The 25,703-nt window shown below is 38.4% G+C and overlaps 1 protein-coding gene across 1 annotated transcript in view; it reads left to right on the forward strand.

Moving 5' to 3' along the window:
• The window catches only part of DOCK1 (dedicator of cytokinesis 1), a 427,979-nt gene that overhangs the window by 78,316 nt on the left and 323,960 nt on the right, over positions 1 to 25,703 (forward strand). The window contains exons 20-25 of the mRNA XM_063132809.1: positions 2,122 to 2,211; positions 2,856 to 2,956; positions 6,381 to 6,506; positions 10,642 to 10,750; positions 19,086 to 19,156; positions 21,655 to 21,761. Coding sequence (XP_062988879.1) covers positions 2,122 to 2,211; positions 2,856 to 2,956; positions 6,381 to 6,506; positions 10,642 to 10,750; positions 19,086 to 19,156; positions 21,655 to 21,761 — 604 coding nt within the window. The remainder of the gene's footprint in view (positions 1 to 2,121; positions 2,212 to 2,855; positions 2,957 to 6,380; positions 6,507 to 10,641; positions 10,751 to 19,085; positions 19,157 to 21,654; positions 21,762 to 25,703) is intronic.

The following is a 25,703-nucleotide window of genomic DNA, read 5'->3' on the forward strand; positions in this document are numbered from 1 at the left end:
TTTATTGGTTCATTTGGATTAAATGCACTTATGTGAAATTCAGTCCAGCTCCATGCCTACTTTGAAAGGGGCCTTGGATGTTGTTGGGGTTTTTTTGTGCTTAAAATAAAATAAGCATCAAAGAAACAAAACTGTTAGATCGGACATCTTAATTAATTAATGAGATCTGTATTAATCAATGCAAAGGCTTTTAAAGTACTTTGCTCACTTAAAGCTCTCTATTCATGTTGACCCTGTTCGAACGTAATGGCAGTGTTAGGTGGCAATTTGTGAATTTAATTAATTAATTGTGGGTGAGCCACTTCCAGTTTCCAGTAAAAAGCTATGAATGTGACATTCATAGATTGTTTCTGTGATGTCTGAACCTGGGCACTTGGGGTTATTTGTGGGTTAAATGACCCCAAATTAATCCATGGCTTCTTCTTGGGCTATCTCGGGGTTGTTTAACCCACAAACAACTCCAAGTGCCTAGGTCTAGTGTCATGGAAACCAACCACAAATGCAGCATGTGTAGTCCGTTGCTGGAAACCAGGAGCTGCTCACATGTGGTGCACGTCTTCGCAATTTGTAGGTTAATTAACTAATGCACAAATTGCCAGTGAATGCCGGCTTTACCTGCTAACAAGGCCATTGTGCTGAACCTAGAGTTACGCAGAGTTGAATTCTGTGAACTCAGTGATTCTCTGGAGGAATATTGGGGCAGCTGTTTTTGCTGATTTTCCTCCTCCCTACAGCACCTTATGCCCTTACTCTGCCACTCCTTTATTTTCATACTGTTTCCCTGCCCCCACCCCACCCCCATTCTTTAAGTAGCTTAGGCTAGAGTGAGAGTTAGTTGCCCAAGATCATACAGTGAGCTTAATTGCTAAATAAGAAATTGAATTCTGGTGTCTTTAGTCATTCTATCCGTTGCACTACGATTTTCCTCACAGTGTTAGCAGTGGAGGCTGGTGACTCCAAGGCTAGTGGGGCTGAGAATCCATAACATTGCTATCCAAGGTGCTGAACTCTTATTTCAAAACAGGTTCAGCATCTTGAATAGCTCATTTACAGTTCTGGCTGGCTCTGACTGAAAACCAGAATGCATTCACAGCTCCACTGGAATTGGAACCACCAGCCTCCACTGAATGTTAGAGTTCTGTACTACACTGTCACCTATTAACTTGGCAGGAGAAAACTTCTAGGGATGATTTTAGGTTTCAGTTCTCAAGCTGATTATTTTTGTCCACAAGCAGATTATGCCACTGTTTCTTTCAGTTCTGAAGCAGAAGAGTTTTATAAATTGATGCTAGAGAGAGACATTGTAAATGCTGAACCACAGAAAAATCATAATATTCGTGTGTTGGGTCTTGGACATACATTCTAATGATCTCTTGCCATTTTTAAATGGAAAAGTTAGATTTTCCCTATTAGTTAGTGGCTTCTATATGTACTTTTGTGGCTGAGGCTGCAATCCTATACGCACCTACCTGGGAGTAAGTCCCATTGAAGTCAGTTAGACACTTCTCAGTAGATATGCATAGGATTGCAGTGTTAAAGTAATTATGTAGGAAGTACCACAAATAGTTAGACTTGAAAGAACTTAAACACAAGTATTGGGTTAATTATTAATCTGAATATCTTTATGTTCCTTTTACCCTTCCTCAAATTAGGTTATCCATCCATTTCTCTAGTTAGATATTGTTTTAGGTTTCTTTGGCAAGAGGATGTGTGTGCATGTGTTTAATTAATTTTCTGTTAGGAACCAAAGATTTCTTGCAACTATGTATAGCTGAAAACAATCTTATTCTTAAATATAGTGGCATGATATTCAATTCATACGTAAGCATGTGATTGGTTTGTTTTAATTTTTATTGTGAAAAAATATCCTAGTTGAAAAAATGCTACGATAGAATACACAGTATTTTTAGTTGTAGCCATTTGAGATTTCTTTCCAGATACAAGTTTGGCATGAAATTTCATCTTTATATATATATAGAATAAGAAGGGTAAGTTCATTAAAATAAGAAAAGGATCCTAAAACTCTTCCCTGGTTTTTTTTTTAATCTGTTCTCTACTTATATCCCTCTTACATAATTTTCGGTTTCTTGTTCTTATAGTGATTTTGGTATTTCTCTGCAGTTTCTGCAAGACACACTGGATGCACTCTTTAACATCATGATGGAGAATTCAGAGAGTGAGACGTTTGACACGCTGGTGTTTGATGCTTTGGTAATTTATATATTTTGATTTAATTTATATATGTTATTATGCATACATCCCATGGAAAGCTCAGAAGAACTTATCATGGGACTTCAAGTGGTCTTGTGTCAGCTGCTATACAAGGTATAAAGACTGCCCTCTGGACCCTAGGTAGTAATAGGTATAGTCTCCACATCCCTAGTCTATGTCAGTGTGTCAGAATTACTTCAACCAATTTAGCATGTTGCAAGTTATTCAAAGAGGAATTGAATTAAACTGGAGAACTGTAGATGATAAAGCCAATAAACTGAAACAATATGCTGTAAATTCCATAAAGAATGTGAAATGTTCCCCAACTTGAGTTGCAGTACTCCCATTCCTGAAACAAACTCTCACTTAGGTTTATCAGCTGTATAGAGGTCAAGTCCTCAAAGGTTTTTGAAGCGACCACTTCAGCCTCTGAGTTCAACCTCTGAAGCCCTCAGTTTGACTCAACTGACAGTTTAAGTGCCTGTTCAAAATTGCACTCTGCTCTCTTCCCCTGAAATAGAATGTATGAAGATGAAATCCCACTCACAAACAGCACCTTATCGCTTGGAGCTCTTCCAAAAAAAATGTAAATATTTGAAATGCTATATTTTCAAGACAATAGAGTATCTTTTCTAATCCATCAGGTATTTATCATTGGACTAATTGCTGATCGGAAATTCCAGCATTTTAATCCTGTTTTAGAAACCTACATAAAGAAACACTTCAGTGCTACTTTGGCCTATACGTAAGTTATTAATTAAATTTATTTTGTCCCAGAAATAGGCGTTCCGAATATTAGGAATGCTAACAAGTGATCGACACGGCTGGTCATGTCAGCTGGGTGGAGTGATTAGGCTGGTTTGCTGATGAAGTTACATGAACTGAGGTTTTTAGAGGGGATATGCCCATTTATCGGTTTTATTATTATTGTTATTGTTACTCATTTTTTACTTGTCTGAAGGTGGCTTACAATGCTACAAAAACAGGAACATACAGTTACATATACCCCAGCAGCAGCTAATAATTTTAATCACCATTTGCAGGCTGAAATAAATGAGTCTTTACGTTTTTAATAATAAAAAAAGACACCATAGAGGAAGCCATATGCATTTCTCTGGAGGGAGTTCAAAGGTTTGGGTCCACCACCGAGAAACCCCTATTTCTAGCATCCACTTGCATAATGGCTTGTGCTGGTGGTCCTGAAAGTAGGGTCTCCAGTGAGATATTTTTTCAGTTGAAACGTTGAACTATGTATACCGTATTTGTTGATATAACTGTTATGAACTCTGACTCTCTAGATGTTGGTAGATTTAATGTGTTAACGTATTTTGTATAGAGCTTTTGTTAAATGTACTGTTGGTATTGGTCAATGACTGTAATGAAATATATTCATTCATATTGCTCTTGATAATTGACTTGGTCTCTTTTAAGTGCTTCCTATCAGCAGTGTTAAATTCAAGTAGCCTTTACAAGCAGGAGGTTCAGAAAACTGATGGAAGAGAGTAGTTGAGAATATAATTGTGCCAATGATATATATATATATATATATATATATATATATATGAGAGAGAGAGAGAGAGATACACAGTTTTCTTTCCCCATAGGTTTGCCAAAATCTGAGCCATAGTAATTTTCAAAATAACACAGCACTAGCATTTTAGGACTTCTTTTAAATTAATGTATAGATTAGTTTGGGTTTTTAAGGATATTAACTGCTTTGTGACAGGAACGGGCTATTAATTTAAATATACATACATTGTTGTGCAACATTCTGCGGGGTGAAATGGAATTTGTTCCATTTTCACTTAATCTGTGTTTGTTGTAAACAATGCTAACGCTGTTGAGGGGGCTTTGCAGGTGTTTACTCTTTTCAGCTAATGTTACTGCCCTTGAATTAATAACTATGTGAAAGTTTCCACAAACAAAATCTGTCTGTCGATGGCAGTTCGTTAAGGGTGACATTCTAAAGGATTTCCACTCTTTAGATGACAGTCTCAGAGGTCAGAAGTCCCCTGCCCATCCAGTGTCCTGCTGAGGAGAACCATGCAGGACAGGAGGAATGCCAGAGAATTTTGCAGCCTTGTTGTTCTTCTCTGAAAGGATTTCTGCTAGATGGGCCTCTGAGCCCATCTAGCTGCCATGTGCTGCCAGGCCTGAGAGTCTTTGGATCCTCTCCAGCATACTCCCTCCACCCTCTCCAACTTCAAGTGAGGAGCCACCATGAAGCTTTCCACAATGGCTGGGAAAGGCTGTGGAGAGAGTGGAGGGATCAACAATTGGTCCTTTTCCTCTGATGCTGGAGTTCTAACTTGAAAGAGGAGTTCTGTGGCATCCTTTTACACCCCTGACACTGTCTAGAGGCCACAAGATTGGTCTTATTTAATATTTAGTTTGAATAGACAGCATAAACTACATAGAGGAGTGTCTGTATGTAAAACCCATTTAATTTTGTTGTAGTGTTAAAAACATGGATTACTACTTTAACATCTTTAACTAAGGTTCCAGTGGTATCTTATCCATGGAAGAAGACAAATTAAATTTAATAAAGGGACAGAGCTATACTCAGAAATGTGCACAAGGATGCTGGCTCTATTAATTCAAATGAGGCCTGCCAATGGCATTTGGAACCCCTTAATTAAATAAAATACTATATTTACTTTATTGCTAACCATTTAGCATTTATGCAAAGTAGGTGGGATCTGCATTCCTTATATCCTACTGTACCTAGGACCAGAACGGCGTAGGACCTTATAATGATAACCATCCAGAGTTATGCAGATGGTGGTAGCCAATTTTGTCTGATTCCCCCTGAAGCCCCTATGCCGCTGAATATCTGCTCTAGTGGTTGAAGGACCCTCCAGAACAGCATGTGATGTGGTACCAGGGCTGCAGGTGGAAGAAAGAATCATTAGAAGTAGCCACCTCAACTTCGCCTTCCAGCAGGAAAGCTCTTCTGGATCCAGTTCTCTCTGCCAATGGAAGGATCCAACCGAGAGATAAGAACCAAAATTACAGGCTTTTTTGTACCATTACTAAGGCAGCTATACTTTACATAGGAATCACAGTTACTGCCAAATACATTAAATGTGTTCCACACTGCTGCTGAAAACACTGGTATTCACTGCTGCAATCATATTGAAGTCATTACAAATATTACTGCTCTCATAAAGAGCTATTTATTTTTAATTTTATAACAATACATATAAATCTATTAGGAACCATTACTAAGTTTATCTTTTAAGCATTTTATCAATATTAACGTCATCCCTGTTAACACTACATACAGTGGAATTGCTAGCAGATCAATGTTGTAAGTCAGATCTTAATCTTTGTTAATGATTTTTAAATGAATAGATGTAAGGCCTTGCAACACTTCAACATATATTTGCTTAGTTAAGGAACCATAAAGAAATAATGTTGAAAAGGGGTTGGTTTGAGGACAGATCTAAATAAAGATGTAATTCTGAATAATTACAATTGAATAAAGACAATTCTTATTGTCTGTCTTTTTGGTGCCATCATATTCATAAATCCGTAAATGCAATATTTAACAATGGACATACAGGGGAATTTTACAAGTTTAGTACGCAAATATTTATTTCATTATTCAGATATCAGTTTTATGAGAAAAATAACTTTTGGCATGTACAGGAGAGGGAACCTCATTATACAAGCAGATATATGGCCATCATAGAGTTAGAGTAAAGCCTGTGTACCTCTGAGCTTTGTTCATATACTACTTTACTGTTTTGTCAAAGACAAATACAGCCTGTACCGTGTCAATTGTGCCAGACACTGTGCATATATTTGAAGAAACAGATGTGTACGGCCTTGTGTGATTTATGCGGGCAATAACCCAAAGAGCTACTTTAAGTACTTCTAAGGTCTTGGGGATGCTTAGTGGGATTTTTGACACTCCCCCCCCCAATCCCAATCCTTTAAACAGCAGACTTTCCCCTATTCACCTATGACTTACAGCAAACTGTTTTTAAGTGGTCCCTCTATTTCAGAAATGTTTTATGTTTAAAAAATAGGAAAGCCCCCTTGCAGAACGACTTTTGTGTTTCTTTGAACCCTGGCGACGCTATGTTTTCTTGTGGCTATTGTATACCTGCATCTTATTTACATATTTCAGAGCTTTTTGCTTTTTTTTTAACCTTCTTGCACAGAAAACTGACAAAGGTTTTAAGAACCTATGTGGATAATGCTGGTGTCACCGATCAACTCTTCAAAGCTATGAAATCTTTGGAATACATCTTCAAATTTATTGTGCGGTCTAGAATTTTGTTCAACCAGTAGGTATCATATATTTTCCTCCATATTACTGTATTTTTCAATTGCATTCATTCTTATATTAATGACTTTTGAACGGTCGATAAGGTGAGGAATACTATTGTTTGGGGTATACTGAAAATGTTACCATTTTTATTACTCTCCAATTAAATGAATGCTGACTGTTTAAGCACTGCACTGTGTTCAATTTTTTACTGCTTGCTAATAATTAATTTAGTGTGTGGTACTGTTAATTCTGGCAAGGTAATATGCATTGTGCCGGAATAACTATGTGAAGTCTCCAAATTTTAATGATGCAGTAGTATTTCAGTCCTAAACTGGCAGTCTTAGTAATCTGGATGTTTAGGAAATATTGAAACTACCATAGAAACTGCTTAGTCAAGACTATGTTAGAGGATAAGTTCAATTTTTTTATCTTATATATGACTGAATTGTTTCTCTATATGTCTGGTTATTCAGAATGATAATAATTTCCATACCTCTTTCAGTGTGCACAGTTCTTTATAGCTGAAGTTTAGAAGATTGCATCTTATTCAAAGCAATCCAGTATATTACTGGTTATGTAGGGTACAGGTTTGCCTTTGTGCAGTTTACCGGACCACACTTATTTGAAACTGCCTAAAAAACTGTGCTCGGTATAATATTGATCTGATAACCATGGTAGTGGTATGTCAGGGATAGTTAAGGTACTGCTGTGTTGTAGTTTTTTAGATAAAAGCCTGGTTCAGACAACACGCTAAACCATGCTGCTTAACCACAAAATGGTTAATGGAATGCATTCCGTTAACCATTTTGTGGTTAAGCAGCATGGTTCAGCGTGTTGTCTGAATGGGGCCATTCTGTATCCTAATTCTCTGCTGGTGAGTGTGAATGGCATTTAAAGGGATGATTATGATGCTAATTCATAACATTTGTTCAGAAGGCAACTTGTATTGAAACAGGATGTCAGAAATAAAGTGCTCTTTTGTGCTTTGAATCAAAGTTTGAAAAAATGGCCAAAGAAATAATTCCTGTGGATTTTAATTTCAGCCTAAAGAAAAAGGAAGCACATAATTTTCCAATATAAACAAATATTTAATTTAACTTAAACAAATATTTCCCTGTTCTCCAGTGTACTCTATACTACTAATGCTTAATAATGGATTCCAAAAGGATACTTTATCAAAAGATAAAATCTTCAGTGGGGTTTAATGTGACTCAAAAAATCATAATTGAAACAGTATTATCACTGTGTAATTAGTTTAATGTAATTATACCCCATCAGGGTAAGCTCTCAGAAAGTCAGTTTACAGAAAATAATAAATAGGTGCAATAAATTATATAACTATAAAACATGACCCTGAACCTGAGTTGCCCCCCCTTTATGCTTTGAATTTTAAGGTTCTACTCTGCTCCTATAATTATTTTTAATGTGAGATTGGAAGTAGGCCTCCGACTCAAGTTGTGCCCTCCCTCTTCACTTATTTACCAGAATCATGTCCATGAACTGGGGGATCAAACTGGAAGTAAAAGAAATGACCTGACAGAAATTAGAGTTAATGCTATTTAGTTGTGATAGCTGGAAAAAGTTAAAAATTACAGTCAAGCCTTTTATCTAAGCAGTGCTGAAACCTGGAAATAGTGCTCTCACTTACTTGCCCCATCTCCATCCCTGACTGTTTCATTTCTACATCATCCACATTTTTATGACCCTGATGCATTTAAAAGATTTGCAGTTTGGGAACAAGCAGGACTGTACAGATTGAGGGATCCGTTCACAGCACCATGTCCGAAATTGGCTCAATAAATTAAAGAAATTTAAGTAGAAATGTGGACTGGCTACAGATGCAGCAGTTATTATATTTCATAAATGTACAGATGTAGACACAACGGATTAGACTCCAAAATATATAATATGTTAACCTCGTGTGGCGCAGAGCGGTAAAGCAGCAGTTTCTGCAGCTGAAACTCTCCCCACGGTCTGAGTTCGATCCCAGCGGAAGCTGGTTTCAGGCAGCCGGCTCGGGTCGACTCAGCCTTCCATCCTCCCGAGGTCGGTAAAATGAGTACCCAGTTAGCTGGGGGAAAGGGTAATAACGGCCGGGGAAGGCAACGGCAAGCCACCCCGCTATAAGGCCTGCCAAGAAAACGTCAGCGAAAGCTGGCGTCCCTCCAAGAGTCAGTAATGACTCAGTGCTTGCACGAGAGGTTCCTTTCCTTTCCTAACTTAAATTTAATATGCATTCAATGTATGACTAAGAGATGCTTCGGAAAGGGACTTAGGGCAAACAATCAAAGAATCTGCATGGAACAAAATGAGGTCTAGTGGTCCTTTTAAATCTGTCTCTACCAGAAGAAAGGAAAACTCTATTAAGTTAGTGCATAGATGGTCTCTCAGTCCAGTGAAACGGAGTTATGTTAATGGTTCCTTAACACAAAAGTACTATAGAGGTTGTGAAAATATCAGTACCTATTTTCATATATCGTGGCTTTGCTCCACAATCAGACAATTTTGGAAAAAAGTATTTCAAGAGGTGGACAAAATCACAGATCATATATTTGGCAGAGCAAACTAAAATGGAAAGCACAAAGAGCTTTTAATTTTTATGTGGGTGGCAGCAGGGTTTACAACTGCATCTTCTTGGAAAAAGAAACTTAGTTTCGATTTCAAACTATATCTGAAACATATACTGATCGTTTTTATGAAAATTTGCAGGCTTTATTAATCATGCAAATAATAATAATAACATCACTGAGCCTCATTATGTACATACGGGTCATGTTGGAAGATGTATTGGGATGAAAGAACGATTATATTAAGTAAGGTCACTGCACAGAAATTTACTTTTAACTTTGCTGTTTTAAATTTGTATCTTAAAATTGTATTTCTGCACTGCTGCTGATTTTATCCTGGTTGTGTTTTTATATTGTATTTTATATCAGGTTTTTATACTGTTTGTTTTATATTATGAATGGTTTTAATTTGTGTGAACCGCCAAGAGAGCTTTGGCTATTGGGCGGTATAAAACTGCAATTAAAAATGTATTTAATTTTAATGTATCTTATCCCTTAATTGCTTTATTTATTTATTACATTTCTATACCGCCCAATAGCCGAAGCTCTCTGGGCAGTTCACAAAAATTAAAAGCATAATAAAACAACCAACAGGTTAAAAGCACAAATACAAAATACAGTATAAAAAGCACAACCAGGTTAAAAACCACGCAGCAAAATTGATATAAAATTAAAATACAGAGTTAAAACAGTAAATTTAAATTTAAGTTAAAATTAAGTGTTAAAATACTGAGAGAATAAAAAGGTCTTCAGCTGGCGACGAAAGGAGTACAGTGTAGGCACCAGGCGGACCTCTCTGGGGAGCTCATTCCACAACCAGGGTGCCACAGCGGAGAAAGCCCTCCTCCTAGTAGCCACCTGCCTCACTTCCTTTGGCAGGGGCTCACGGAGAAGGGCCCCTGTAGATGATCTTAAGGTCCGGGCAGGTACATATGGGAGGAGGCGTTCCTTCAAATAACCTGGCCCCAAACCATTTAGGGCTTTAAAGGTCAATACCAGCACTTTGAATCGGGCCCGGACCTGGACTGGCAGCCAATGAAGCTGGAAAAGGAGAGGCGTAATGTGATCTCGCCGGCCAGTTCCTGTTAGTAAACGGGCTGCCCTATTTTGTACCAGCTGAAGCTTCCGGACCGTTTTCAAAGGCAGCCCCACGTATAACGCATTGCAGTAATCCAAACGAGAGGTTATCAGAGCATGGATAACTGTAGCTAGGCTATCTCTGTCCAGATAAGGGCGTTGTTGGTATATCAACCTAAGCTGATAAAAGGTGCTCTTTGCCACTGAGTTCACCTGTGCCTCAAGTGACAGTTCTGGATCCAAGAGCACCCCCAAACTACGGACCCGATCCTTTAGGGAGAGTATAAATTGCTTGTAAATTGACAGTGATTGTATGTGTGCAATACACCCAGTGTTTGATTTTTATTATTTGTTTATACAGAAATGAATGTGTATGGAAAATGTAATAAGAAACATTCACCAAAAATGTCTCTGATCCGAAAACTATTCTAACGAAAAAATTTTTTTTGTTTTTTGGAGAAAGAGTCCTTATATATTTTAAGTATATTCATATTACTTGTTTTTCAGACTTTATGAAAACAAAGGAGAAGCTGACTTTAGAGAATCTTTGCTTCAGCTTTTTAAGTCTATTAATGAGATGATGAGTAGTGCCTCTGAACAGACTGTTATAGTAAAGGTATGTTTTGGAAAGAGAAAATAAGACAAACTGATGTGTATTTAATTTTACTGTTGGCTAAAACCTTTTGGTTTAAGTATTTTATTTTCAGTGGTAGGTTTGCTGCCACTTCCATCTTAAGGCCAGTTGAGTGGATTCACATTATGTTTGGAAATGTTGTACTTTGAGTCACATGTGCATTTTATTGACATCTTGGAACTAGTCTTAAAGTATGTTTAGGTGTAAGTCTGTCATGAGTAAAAATGAATGGTTCTAATAATATACTGATAATGTTGACTTTGCCATGGTGGAGATGGGATAATAAAATCCCAGTAAGCCTAACACTTCTACCCTGAGATTTTCATTTTTATGGAGAGAAAATAACCATTGTACATTCTGTCTTTCTTCTTCTTGTGGTTTCCTCCCTCCTTTATTGTGGCCCCTGCATTGTGGTGATCTGGGAGCAAATTGATGATTTGTGAAATTACAGTTCTGTTAATTCAGATCAGCCTAGAAAATAACCTTTTCGTATTCTGTTACAGAGTACTTAGTCATTTAAATAAATGAGAAATTTGTTTCCTATAATCTCTGCCTGTGAACTGTGTCACTTTCATTAAGGAATAATTAACTTTTCAGTGGTTGAGTCTCCTGTGACAATACATGGGATGCCTAGAAAGAGAAAGAAAATATTCCATGGCAAACAATGTTGTCTTCATTTAACAGAAGGGAAAATAGGATTTGAGGACTATTTAAATGAATACTTTAATAACTCTGTCACATGACTAATAATCCATCCAATCGGTCAGATTTCCTATATTTAATGGCTGAATGGAAGCAAATATTAGTACCAAAAGACAATGGTTTTGATCCAAAGCGCCCTTCAATTTGTATACTGATGTCACTGATTTCTAACTCTGGCTGCAGTTTCCCAGGACACAATGCATGAAATTCTGTAGTCTCCTTGGGACCCATAGGAATAGTGTTTTGGGAAGAATTAGGGTCTATAGTGGATAGAGCTCACATTGCATGGTTGTTTGGATACAAGCCATTGCATACAATTACTTCTCTCTTCTCATTCAAAATACAAATGTATTTGGTTGCAGTGCTGTGCACATTTGCCCAGGAGTAAGTTACATTGAACGCAGTGGTACTTATTTCTGAGTAGACATGCATAAACATTCAGTGTAGACTCTGTATATCACTGAACACACGATGCTGACTTACCCCATTGGTCCATGTAGCCCTGTATTATCTGCGATATTGATAGCAGCTTTCCAAGATCTTAGATAGAGTTTTTGTATTCCAGCTACCTGAAATCGTTCTAACAGGATATGCTGAGGATTGAACCAGGATCTCATGCATGCAAAGCATGTGCTCTACCACTGAGCCATGTCTCTTTCAAACTCCCATAACTACTACAAAGTTATGAGTTTGCTGTCTTGATACTCTGATGTAAAGCAAGGAGCAGAGTGCTGGGTGCATTGCCTTTTGGAATAGCCACAAAAATATCAACATAGGACAGTAACCAAAGGTTCCCCTGCACAGGAGGTCCAGGCACACTGGCAGCAGCAACACGTTGGTGCACAATGTAGCACTTCCATGGGCAACCACTTGTTTCCAGAAAGGGCAGGTCGTAGTAGGGGGCGTGCACACTAACGGCAGTGTGCCAGAACCACCTGCACAAGGACACAGCTGGATCCAAGCCATTGTTCCCACAACTTATTTCTCTGAATGTTTTGCTGGTTTAAAGAGTTTTGCTTTTGCTCAGACAATCCATTGCACAAAAGTTATTGGCATTGCTCTAGAGGTCCCTTATGCTAGCACAATGCCATTTACATTAGCACTAGTATCTGATTGGTACTGCCCCATGTCTTTGATTGATTATGTAATTCCACGTAGTTGTTTAACAAGAATGAGGACATACTATCATCAATTAAATTGCAGGCACTAATTGGTAATTATAATACCAAAGCTAGTGCTCTTCTTATTTAGATGAACTCCACAACTCAGTAATTTGTATAGCATATATCAGCCTTCCCTTACCTAGTCACCCCAGTTGTTTTTGATTCCAAGGATTCCTGATCACCAGTCATGCTGGGTTTATGGGAGTTGGAAGTCCAAAACATCTGGAGGACACCAGGTTGGGGAAGACTGGCAGATACATTGCAAAGTACAATACAAAAATTTAACTGCCCTAACTTTTTAGGAATTTCTCAGTATGAAGAAAGTGTTGAGTCTCAACATGTGGTTTTTTTATTTGATTTGAACCAGAATGATAGAATGTTATCCTTGGGAAGCCACCTTTCCTCCCACAAGTGTATTCTCCTGATAAAATGTGCAGATGTGTGAAATAGCTTTAGTTTAGACTCTGTTGTGATCTCTAAGAAAAGCCTGCAACAGGGTGGTTGAAATTGACCATTCCTTGAAAAGGGGGTGGGAAGACCTGCTCCTCTGAATTGTGCTGTTGCTGTATATAGTAAACTAGAGGTTTAGTAACCCATAGACGTCTATGGTATGCAGGTCTATGTGTGACTACACCGCTATTGAAGAAACTAAAGTTTAACCATTTAGCACTAGGTAAGCTGACTTTAATTAGTTTTTCAGTTGCTTTGCTGGAGGATGACCAGTGACCACTATTTCTCGGTTCACTGTTTTTCATTGTATTTGCTGATTGTTTTATATATTGATTTCGGGTGTGGGCTAAGCATGTTCAGCTGAATGGATTTGGAATCTCCCTTCAGACGTTCGGGATGAAGTTCAGGGAGTAGAACAGCCAGAGCCAGTGTGTGTGGAACATTTGGGTCAGGGTTGCCCCCCCCCCTCTTCACATGTTATTTTTGTTTGAAGTAACATCTCAATAGAGCTGTAATAGAATATCTGAAATGATGATGATGAGCTTGCTTACTTTTATTTTTCTACCCAATATTTTGTTAGGCAAAACATTTTCCAGTCTTTATCTAGTACAGCCTTGTAAATAGCTATTTGCCTGTGGTAAGAATCACCTCCATGTAACCAGGCAGTGAAGCGTTATAAAAGTTATCCCAACACCCACCCCTTTTACGCTATGTATGATTAACATAGGCATGTATAGGAAAACAAGTCAGTAAATTTTGTGTGGAACCAGGAATTATTGTAACTTAATTCAGATCACGAACTTCTTATTGCACAATTTAGAATCAAACTAAAGAGAATAGGGAAGACCCACAGATCAGTTAGATATGAGCTCACTAATATTCCTAATGAATATGCAGTGGAAGTGAAGAACAGATTTAAGGGACTAGATTTAGTAGATAGGGTCCCGGAAGAACTATGGACAGAAGTTCGCAACATTGTCCAAGAGGACAATGTTGTCCAAGAGGTGGCAACAAAAAACATCCCAAAGAAAAAGAAAACCAAGAAGGTAAGATGGCTGTCTGCTGAGACACTGGAAGTAGCCCAAGAAAGAAGGAAAGCAAAAGGCAACAGTGATAGGGGGAGATATGCTGAATTAAATGCAAAATTCCAGAGGTTAGCCAGAAGAGATAAGGAATTATTTTTAAACAAGCAATGTGCGGAAGTGGAAGAAGACAATAGAATAGGAAGGACAAGAGACCTCTTCCAGAAAATTAGAAACATCGGAGGTAAATTCCAGGCAAAAATGGGTATGATCAAAAACAAAGATGGCAAGGACCTAACAGAAACAGAAGAGATCAAGAAAAGGTGGCAAGAATATACGGAAGATCTGTATAGGAAGGATAATAATATCGGGGATAGCTCAGACGGTGTGGTTAGTGAGTTAGAGCCAGACATCCTGAAGAGTGAGGTCGAATGGGCCTTAAGAAGCATTGCTAATAACAAGGCAGCAGGAGACGACGGTATCCCAGCTGAACTGTTTAAAATATTGCAAGATGATGCTGTCAAGGTGATGCATGCCATAGGCCAGCAAATTTGGAAAACACAAGAATGGCCATCAGACTGGAAAAAATCAACTTATATCCCCATACCAAAAAAGGGAAACACTAAAGAATGTTCCAACTATCGGACAGTGGCACTTATTTCACATGCCAGCAAGGTAATGCTCAAGATCCTGCATGGTAGACTCCAGCAATTCATGGAGCGAGAATTGCCAGATGTACAAGCTGGGTTTAGAAAAGGCAGAGGAACTAGAGACCAAATTGCCAATATCCGCTGGATAATGGAGAAAGCCAGGGAGTTCCAGAAAAACATCTATTTCTGTTTTATCGACTATTCTAAAGCCTTTGACTGTGTGGATCATAACAAACTGTGGCAAGTTCTTGGTGGTATGGGGGATACCAAGTCATCTTGTCTGCCTCCTGAGGAATCTGTATAACGAACAAGTAGCAACGGTAAGAACAGACCACGGAACAACGGACTGGTTTAAGATTGGGAAAGGTGTACAGCAGGGTTGTATACTCTCACCTTATCTATTTAACTTGTATGTTAATCATGCGATGTGCTGGGCTTGACGAATCCAAGGCTGGAGTTAAAATTGCAGGAAGAAACATTAACAACCTCAGATATGCAGATGACACCACTTTAATGGCTGAAAGCGAGGAGGAGCTGAGGAGCCTTGTGACAAAGGTGAAAGAAGAAAGTGCAAAAGCTGCGTTGCAGTTAAACCTCAAAAAAACCAAGATTATGGCAACTAGCTTGATTGATAACTGGCAAATAGAGGGAGAAAACGTGGAGGCAGTGAGAGACTTTGTATTTCTGGGCGCAAAGATTACTGCAGACGCTGACTGCAGCCAGGAAATCAGAAGACGTTTACTTCTTGGGAGGAGAGCAATGACAAATCTTGATAAAATAGTTAAGAGCAGAGACACCACACTGACAACAAAGGTCCGCATAGTTAAAGCAATGGTATTCCCCGTAGTAACCTATGGCTGCGAGAGCTGGACCATAAGGAAAGCTGAGCGAAGGAAGATAGATGCTTTTGAACTGTGGTGTCGGAGGAAAATTCTGAGAGTGCCGTGGACTGCAAGAAGATCAAACCAGTCCATACTCCAGGAAATAAAGCCAGACTGCTCACTTGAGGGAATGGTATTAAAGGCAAAACTGAAGTACTTTGGCCACATAATGAGAAGACAGGATACCCTGGAGAAGAGGCTGATGCTAGGGAAAGCGGAAGGCAAAAGGAAGAGGGGCCGACCAAGGGCAAGATGGATGGATGATATTCTGGAGGTGACAGACTTGACCTTGGGGGAGCTGGGGGTGGCGACAGCCGACAGAAAGCTCTGGCGTGGGCTGGTCCATGAAGTCACGAAGAGTCGGAAGTGACTGAACGAATAAACAACAACAATTTGCAAAACAAAATCTGTATAATAACTCTGGTGCACCAAGCTAGCTTACAGAAATGCCATGTTACTTCATTTTCATGGCTTGATTTTTAGGTTAGCCTTTTACTTTACTGCAACTGTGATTGACCCCGATGGTTGCAGAATGCTGCTCCTTTCTAGGTATGCCAAAAAGATACTTCTACGATTATATAGCTGCGCAATGAGCATGCCTCTTTCCAGTCCCTGCTTTTTACCCATATTTCATTCCTAGCTTTTGTGCTTCAGTTCCTGGGATCTTTCATTCTACTATGGGCTGGCATCTAAGAAGGGTGAACAAAATCCTGCAATTTCTAGTAAAGCTGAAAAGGGTAGTTTTCAGATAGGGTAGTTTTTAGTATGCTACCGAACAGTGATGGACAAGCTTTTTGTTCTTTATTTGCTGGTTGATTATGGAAATACATTTCGTTTTTAGGCTGATTAAACTCTGTCATTCTTGCTGTGATGGGAACAGGGGCATGAACTTTGGCTCAGTGCTGAACAAATATGTTAGTAATTCTAATTAAAAATGTTAATTTAAGAAGTTAACAAACTGCTTAATTGTTGGTAATTGTTCCTGATGTTGCATTGGTATCAGATGACTGTCGCCTGAAATTAATATCCCTGTACTCATGTATACCAGCATCTGGGAATAGCCAAGTTAGTAATGATGCTACTAATCATGCAGGGTCTCATTTCAGCTACAGCTTGCGAATAGAGTAAAGGTTGCATTCTCTGCTTGGCTTTCATAAGAATTAGTATTGACCTTGCATAATGTTAGTGGGCTTTCTGATTAAACCAATTTAGAGGTATTCTTCTCTTTTCACTTTCTAGTCATATTATGATTTTAATAAGATTTGAGACATTAGCGGCAGGGTTGCCCATATGGCTATCGTTAATTTGTTTTGGGAAAAAAAAGAATGCTAAATTTGCTTTATTTCAGATGCACTGAAATTGTACTTAAATAGGATTAACCCCTATTGTTTTTATTTGAGAACCAAATATACACAAAGTTGTAAGCTACAATATTATAGAAAAATGAAAGAAAATACTTAAACAAGAGGGCTGTATTAATCTAACAATAAAAGGAAATACCAATCAGCTTATCTTATATTCCATCTCACCTCCCAGAATAGTAGCTACTAAAGTAGCTACTTTAGCCATTCCCAGAGATTTATGAATGCATAATGGGGATCTTCTTTTTCTTTGAAATACTGACTCCATCCCCATACCATATTCAAGACTATTCTTGAAACTCCTAAATTTCAAAATTAGCTTGCTATGAAACATGAGAACTGTTGCTGGAGAAATACTAGTTCAAAGTCCACTTGGATATGTGGCATTAGCTTCATTATTCTTTTATAAATTCTCCTCCAGAACTGTTGTTTTTAAATGGATACTGTTGTTTTTATACTTTTTTTTATGTTTTTAAGTTTTGTGTACTTTTAATGTTTACTGTTTTTAACTTTTGTAAACCGCCCAGAGAGCTTCAGCTATGGGGCGGTATATAAATGTAATAAATAAATAAAATGAATAAATTGTGAAAGTAGAAATGACCTACTTTTTTTTTTTTTTTGCTGTGAGCCACTTTCTAAATTGAGGAAAGTCACTTTGTTTTAATTTAGAAATTTATTTATTTATTTATGGTAAATATTTTTAGGCTGCCTTTTAGGGTAAACCCTCACCACCACCACCAAAGTGGCTTACAGAAAATAATGCATGTTTACCCAGAAATATGATCCTCTTTGTTTAAGATAGCTATTTCTTTATACTGGAAAAAGTCATTTAGACAAGATACAGAGGTGATGGGTTTAGGTTGTGCTGAAAAAGACATCAGTTCATCTTGCGGAGTGAGCTCAGTTCTCTGTGTAGAGAAAGAACAGCGATGTAGCTATATTTATGGGTTATGTGAATTTCTCCTTCATTCTTTACTAACTAAAATCATTTTAATAGGCATCATCTTGAGAAATATGTAAATTAATAATTACCTCATGCATTATTCAAGGAAAGCTTATTTTGTATCATTGATAGCTCTTATCTTATATAAAGATATGCTAATGGTTTAATTAAAATAATTATACTGAATAATGTACCCTGAACTTTACCCTAAAGTAGTTCTTATTAATCACCATCCATAGTTATATTTTTAGTCAGAAATACAGTTATAAATTTGATGGCTAATGGATAACAAAACTTAGGGCATGATTAAGTCACTCTAGAGCTGGTACATAGGGCTGCTTCAGCTCTGGTGGTTCATTGTTTCATTACCATGGATTTATTCTCTGCATTCAGACTTGAGCTCCAACTGAGAATGCAAGGAAAATACAACTTAGTGTAGCTTGCATAAGGCCATGGCTGGTCATTCAGGGAAACTGGAAGCACTACCATGATGGCGCCTGCCTGACCTCCAAAGCTAGGGAATTCCATAGGAAGGGGGCCACTACACTGCAGCTCTTCTCCTGGTGGATTTGTAAGGTCCTAGGTTGAATTCCAGAAATCTCCACAAAACATTTCAGGCAGCAGGTGTTAGAATTACCTTTCTCCTCGGATAATTGCTGTCGGGGGGGGAGGAGGGAGAGCACTATATTAGATGGACAATTGGTCACTATTTATGTGTTTGTGTGTCCATTGGAAAGTGTGTTTCTGTTCATGCTTGGATTAATTTCCATATAAAATTCTAGCTTTCTATTTTAAATGGAAGGTAAAGAATCTCATGGATTCTTATGTGAGTTTATATAGCTCATAGAGGCTAAGAGGTGCAAGCTGAGAACTTCCCAGTTTTAATTTTGCCTGTGCCATGAGCTCAATTGGCCATCAGCAAACCATTTCTTCTTAATTTCACCCCTTGCTAGCCTCACTTATAGGGCTGTTGTGTTACTGAAATATTTGTGAAACACTTTGTAGTGTTGAAATGTGCTATAAGAAAGTTATATATTTTTATTAGTGCCATTTCATATTAATATTTATTAAATTAAAATATTGAATTCAGTTTCACACAATTTTCATTTACCATTAAATAATACATTTGTTTTATTTAATTTTAGGGAGCTGCACTTAAATATCTGCCAACTATTGTGAATGATGTGAAACATGTTTTTGATCCAAAAGAACTTAGGTAAGTATTATTGGTTTAAATAAGAGTCTACTTACCTGGGAAGAAGCCTCATTGAAAACCATACTGAACACACTTACTAGAGAGTAAGGCCCTTTCTACACCTAAGGATTATCCCAGGAAAATGGAGGGATCATCTCTGCCTGCTCCCGGGATCCCCTGTGTGTCATTTGCATGCACAGGGATGATCCCGGGACAATCCCTGGAAAAAAGGCAGGTGTAGAAACAGCCAATGTCCCATTGAGCTTAGAGAAACTTACTTCTGAGTAAACATAGTTATGACTGTCTGTAAAAGGTAGTTATTTACTTTTTTTTTTTTTTACTCTTTGGTATATAAAACTACAATTTGTTTTTATGTGTAAAAAGAATATATAAGATTAGCACTTTGTAAGATCTAGCACTTAATCATAGAATCATAGAATAGTAGAGTTGGAAGGGGCCTATAAGGCCATCGAGTCTAACCCCCTGCTCAATGCAAGATTGTTATTTATTTGTTTGATTTATATCCCACATTTCTACCCCAAAGTGGCGTGCAAGGCAGGTTACAGGCACAACCCTCAACTGTGTTAATGCACTCCTGGCCAGCACTAAGACCTGGGTTCCCAGGCCAAGTCCAAGAGTAGACCCAAATGGTGAGCCTGAGGGGGACTGTAACCAGCACAGGTTGAATCTCTATTCCTTGATCTCCCTTTCGGCTGACCAAAAGCACTTCTGTCTTATCTGGATGAAGCTTCAATTTATTTGCCTTTTTCCAGTCCATTACTAACACCAGTCACTGATTTAGTAACAGTAATTCCTCAGATTTAGATGGAAAGGAGAGATAGCAGTTGGGTGTCATCACTGGTGGCACCAAACCCCCCAGCATTCTGGACAGGCTTTCCCAGTGGTTTCATGTATATATTAAATAGCATGGGAGATAAAATGGAATCCTGAGGGCCAACGGCCATGATGTTGAAGAGGAATCCCCCAGCACTGCTTTCTGAGATTGTCCCTTTAAGAAGGACTGGAACCATTGTATTGTTGGATCATAGGAAAAACTCCTCATGCTTCCACACGCTAGGGGGCATTACAGAATGTGTTGTATCAACAACCATTTGTCTTGTTTATCCTCCCCTTGTTGTCCTGTAACTTGAATGGTACCTTTCTCCTACTACCTCCCTTTCCTCTTCACCTCTGCAACAAGCAAGATGTGCTCTCTTGCTGAAGGAAGCAAGTAACTTCATCTCATGTTTTTGCTTACTTATACTCTTTCACCCAGTTTTAGTGGGTGCTAGTAGTTAAACAGTGTTAGATTGCCTTCTTTGATGATGTGTATAAAAGCACTAATAAAGTAAGTTGATTTGAACTTCTTCTAAACTGGCTCTAGCTTGCATTTATTCCCTCTAATATTAAATGCTGTGTTACTATGCTTTCTTTGTATAAACCAACTCTGGAACTGCCCCTTTCCAGCATGTAACTCCTCTGCTGAGGGAACTGCACTGTCTACCTATTCGCTTCCAGACCAGTTTTAAGGTTCTTGTACTTGTGTACAAAGCCCTAAACAACTTGGGACCAGGATACCTGAGAGAGTGCCTTCTCCCCTACCAACCTGTTCAATCACTGAGGTAATCTGAGGGCATGCTCCTGGTGGTTCCACATAGACCCGTCCTCCAACTGGAGTCCACTAGGAGAAGAGCCTTCAGCATGGTAGCCCCCCTCCTATGGAATTCCCTGCCTCGAGGTCAGGCAGGCGCCAACTTTGTTTTCTTTTCAGCGCCTCCTGAAAACGTCATTGTTCCAGGAAGACTTTCCTTAATGACCAGCCACGGTTCACTTTTCATTTTGCTTCTTTTAAAATCTATTTTAAAGTGTTTTATTCTGTTTTTATTTTATTTTATCTGGTACACCACTGCGAAATTATGAATGGGGAATGGTATATAAATATTGTAAATAAATAAATAAATTACAAGGCTGAGTTAACAAAACTTCAACACAGAAAACGATGATGACAACACAGAAAACGATGATGATTAAGCATTTTGAGCTAAACATTATGGCTTTGCGTTTCATGTGAACTATTCCTAACCATAGTAGCTACATAACCACAGTTTAACATGCTCACTAAACACTTGCTTCAAAAGGGTTAGCGGCCTAACCATCGTGTAGCACGTAACTTTGCTTTTCGATTATGTCAATAAATCTGATATTGAAGCAATTTAAGGAACTGTTTTACCAGGAAAAATTAATCACATAAATTCTGAGATTTGTAAGATGATCAGTTTCCAGGCTACGTGATGGATGTGAGAGCAGGAAATATACTTGATGGTTTGAACATTTATGAGCAGTGGATGAATATGCAAGATAACAGATTGCATGAGTTCTTAAACTGCTTTACAAAACCGTCTCTGAATTCTTAAATTCACATTTCAAATACTTTTAATTGAAATGGTTAAGTACTTTTTTGTTGTGGCATATTCCTAAATGTAGTGTTCATTTTCTTTCTTTACTTCTTTTTTTCCTAGCAAACTATTTACAGATTTTATATTGAATGTTCCATTGGGTCGTCTCACGATTCAGAAACTGTACTGTTTGATTGAAATAGTTCACAGTGACCTTTTCACACAGCATGGTAAGGAAAAAACCCACAGAATCTTTAAAGAATCATTAAATTGTCACATTGTTTGTTATCTGCCAATCTTTGTCGAAACCAGCTGTGCCTTAATGCAGTGAGTAGCTGAGCCAAGAAAGATCACTTCGTTGCCAGTACAAACGGGCATATACATGTAGAGAAAATGTAATAAAATAACAGGTCACTTCACAAGTAAAACCCTAGCATAGTTTTGGCTGGCCTCAGGCTCATGCTCCGTCCTGTTCCTTTCCTATCAACTTGCACGCTCCAACATCTCTTTCTGACTTGTGGCAAAACATAATTTGCTGTTGTATATGAACTGGATGCAAGAAATCACACATGAAAACCACAGTTTCCCAATTGGTGGCATGCTCTGGTTCACATAGACTATAGTTTGTCTAAGTCAGACCTAATTGCAAACTGAAAGGAACCCTCGGAGGCTCACTGCACCATGTTTGCTCAGCAGTTCAAGAATAAAATTACGCCTACCTGCTGTGACCTGGATGCCACTGTTATAACAGGACAGCCTGCAGATGTGCCCAGAGCTCTGTTTAGTTCAGTATTAGATGGATTTTGGTTGTTGAGGCATGAAGATGTGAACAAGGTTCTCCGGTAAGGATTTCCTACCACCTGTATACTTGCCCCATGCCCCTCTTCGCTTACAACGTTGAATCGGAAGGAATTGAATGGCTAAATCCAGGAGGTGGCAATTTCCTCCTTTCAAGAGGGAGTTTGAGCTTTCCTTAACCCTCACATGACCCACAGTTCCTGAGCTCAGTCAACAACAAGCTGTGGCTTGAATATTCAAAATGGCTGCTGGCACACACTGCAGCTCACCATGGCTTATTTAAAGATAAGTATTATGAATGCCCTCTGGGAGTCCTGGAAATGGGAATTCACCATAAAAAATAATTTTTAACCTGTTCATGGTGTGGGGTGGGTGTCAGAATGAATCTGAATTTGGATTATTTTGATAAGGAGTGCAGAATCACAAAGTTATTATGACAGTGTTTTCATGCGTTTACATCTTTAGTTCTTAAATTGCTTGTTTTATTCTCTATTATGGTGATGCTGATCTAGACTTATAACAAGTTGCCTTGGCTATACAGTAATGATAATAAGTGTAATATTAGCTAGTTGGGAACAGACATTCTAAGTTTGCAGTCAAGGGCATTATGATTTAATGCGCAGTTTGAATAAAAGCATCTTGGAGCCGATTAAACATTCTCCTGAAATCTTCACTCCAGAACTTCCCTGCATCAGTTAAACATGCAGGCCTTTTGATTAAAATGCAATTCATGTCTGCCATCAGATCTATGAGTAGGTATTCCAAATAATGTGCTGGTTCATTAGTGGATCCCAACTTGAGTTGGTTGTATCTAAGTCGTTTTTTGTGGCCTTTTAAGGTGTGAATTACACACCAGCAAAAAAGAATGTTCTGGAATGAGGAGGTAGAAGAAGAATAGTTTCTGTCTTTTCCCCCCCGATAAAGTTTTTTTAGAATGTTTGTGAGATGTTTGTGGAATGTTTTTGTAGAATGTTTGTGGAAATTGCAAAGAAGCATTGATTAACTTGTAAAAATCTGTGCAGCTCTTCAGCGTCATGTGATGAGTCATGTTGAATAAAATCTTTGAGCTTCTACCATCTCTGGATATCTATGGTCCTTAACTGAGCATGCCAGATCAAAAATCTTCCTGAACATAGAAAGATGCTTTCTTTTGCATGTATATTGCTTAGTAATTATTAAATTTTAGGCTGTTCAGCAGGGTTCTTTTTAGTGTGCAGTTGGACACAAAATGTGCATTTGGGGAAAATGCAGTTGGAAATCTAATAATGTGCAGTTGAAAAAAGCAGTAAAAAAAGTAAGACGTGTTATGTGTATGTGTTTATTAAGCACTTAACAACAGATAAAGTCAGGGATGGCATGTACCACAAATTATATAAGGATGCAGGTGAAAGAGCCCTTGATGTTGTGACTGATGTTGGGTCCTGTGACAGTGTTGCCTGAATAGATGTGGGAGCAGAGTTGGCACTTGGGTCTATTGCATGGTCTGGTCCCTCTGTCTGTGTCTCTGTCCTGTGTACTATTGCTGGTTAGCATCTGCTTCAGGTTGGGAGGTGGTCTGTAGGCCAGGACCGGTCTGCCTCCCAAGGCTTGTGAGAGCGAAGTGTCTGTGCTGATGATGGGTTGGAGTTCACTGATAATCCGTTGCATGGTTTCAATTGGTGGCTATAGGTGACAACCATTGGTGTACTTCTCTTGGCCTGTCATTCTTCCTGGGTATCCGTATGGCCCTGTCAATCTGTCTTTAAGTTTAAGGTGGTAGTAGTGTTGGTGATAATCTGTCCAGTCGTGAAAGAGAAATAATGTGTTTGGCTTGGGTGGGGGCGGTGGGGGGGGTGGAATTTGTGCAGTTGGAAAATTTGCCTTAAAAAACCCCTACTGTGCAGTTGTGCCTGCCAAAGCAAGGCAAGTGCATAGTTTGTGCATTACAGCGGAGCTCTAAAATCTAAGTGCACATATATGAAATAATATAATGAAATAGAAGTATTGTAAAACATAATAAAAACATCCTGAGCAATAGTTCAGTATTATATATACCAAATGACGGAATATAATTAGTCTTACAACAATATCTGACACCAAAATATAGAGTCAACAATGGAAAGCATTTGAAAAGACGTGCAGTTCACATCTGATGTGGTCTCAGTTAAATATGCATGATTCCCTTCTTTGCAGTCTGAACAATCTGAATTCCCCTATTTAGCATATGTCCCTAAAATCAGCCTTTATCATATAAGTAACACAATTTCAAACAATTCTCATAACGCATGGTTGCTCTGAGGTAATCTAAATGAGTTCATTGGGATTTACACCCTAGGAAGTGTGTTTAGGATTGTAGCTACAAATCTAAATGTTAAATATTACGTTTTATGAAGACTTGCTTTGCAATTGGAAAAATGATACAATATTCAGAGGAATATAAGAGTTCTGATGCAGTATCACAGCTTTCAACAACTTTTGGACATCACGTTAAGCCTGGAATCGTGATTTAATAAAGCACAATGTGAATGAACTGCACGCTGTACACAGCTGGTTCACTTCCATTTCACTCCTCCCTTCTTGCAAAGCTGTCTCTCAAGAAGGGACAGCTTTGTTTTCTATCTGAACCTGGGGTTATGGTTAAATACGCCCAAACAAGCCAGGATTGGAAGTAGGAATGAGTGAAGTTTGGTTTTGATAGTAAATCCCCAAAATTCTCCATAGCCGTGAGAAAGGGAGCTTTTGATTTAATTCCAATATGGGAAAAACCCAAAACTGACAGATTCTTCCATGCAGGCCCATGTGTTGAGTGCTTAGCTCTTAAATATCTGGTTCTGATTTCCTGTGTATTCAAGCATGTCAGCGATGAAGTAGAGTTGTCAGTTCTTTTTTCTGACAAGCTCTTAATTATGAATAGCTATATGGCAAGCAAGTACAGCATGGTCCTGGCCATGCTGAAACTAGCTGTCCCTATTGAATTTGCCTGGTACAGATGGGTGAGAATTTCATTTCAGTTTGTTTTTGATGACAATTGACTGAAATTCACAAAGTTCTCCATATTAAAGAGAGAAAGAACTTGTAATTTAAAAATTACACGATTACAAACAGGGATCTCAAAACCTTGTTTGTTTCCCCTCTCAAATAATTCCATGTGATACATTGGGCAGTTGATCTCATCCTCTGTGCAGGATAAGAAAATGCCTTTTGCTTCTAGACGTAATTTTGTGCAGTGAGGTATCACAAGCAAAACCTTTTGCTCCATTGTCAGCTAAAGTCTGAAAACAGTTCTGTTTGGGGAATTAACTTACATGGGAAAAAATAAACATTTTCAGTGGTCAAATTGGGAAATCGGATAAGCAATCTTTTAGTACCCTGATGAACCAATTTGATATTCAAAG

The sequence above is a fragment of the Elgaria multicarinata genome, chromosome 8, assembly GCF_023053635.1.
Source record: "Elgaria multicarinata webbii isolate HBS135686 ecotype San Diego chromosome 8, rElgMul1.1.pri, whole genome shotgun sequence".
Taxonomy (NCBI): domain Eukaryota; kingdom Metazoa; phylum Chordata; class Lepidosauria; order Squamata; family Anguidae; genus Elgaria; species Elgaria multicarinata.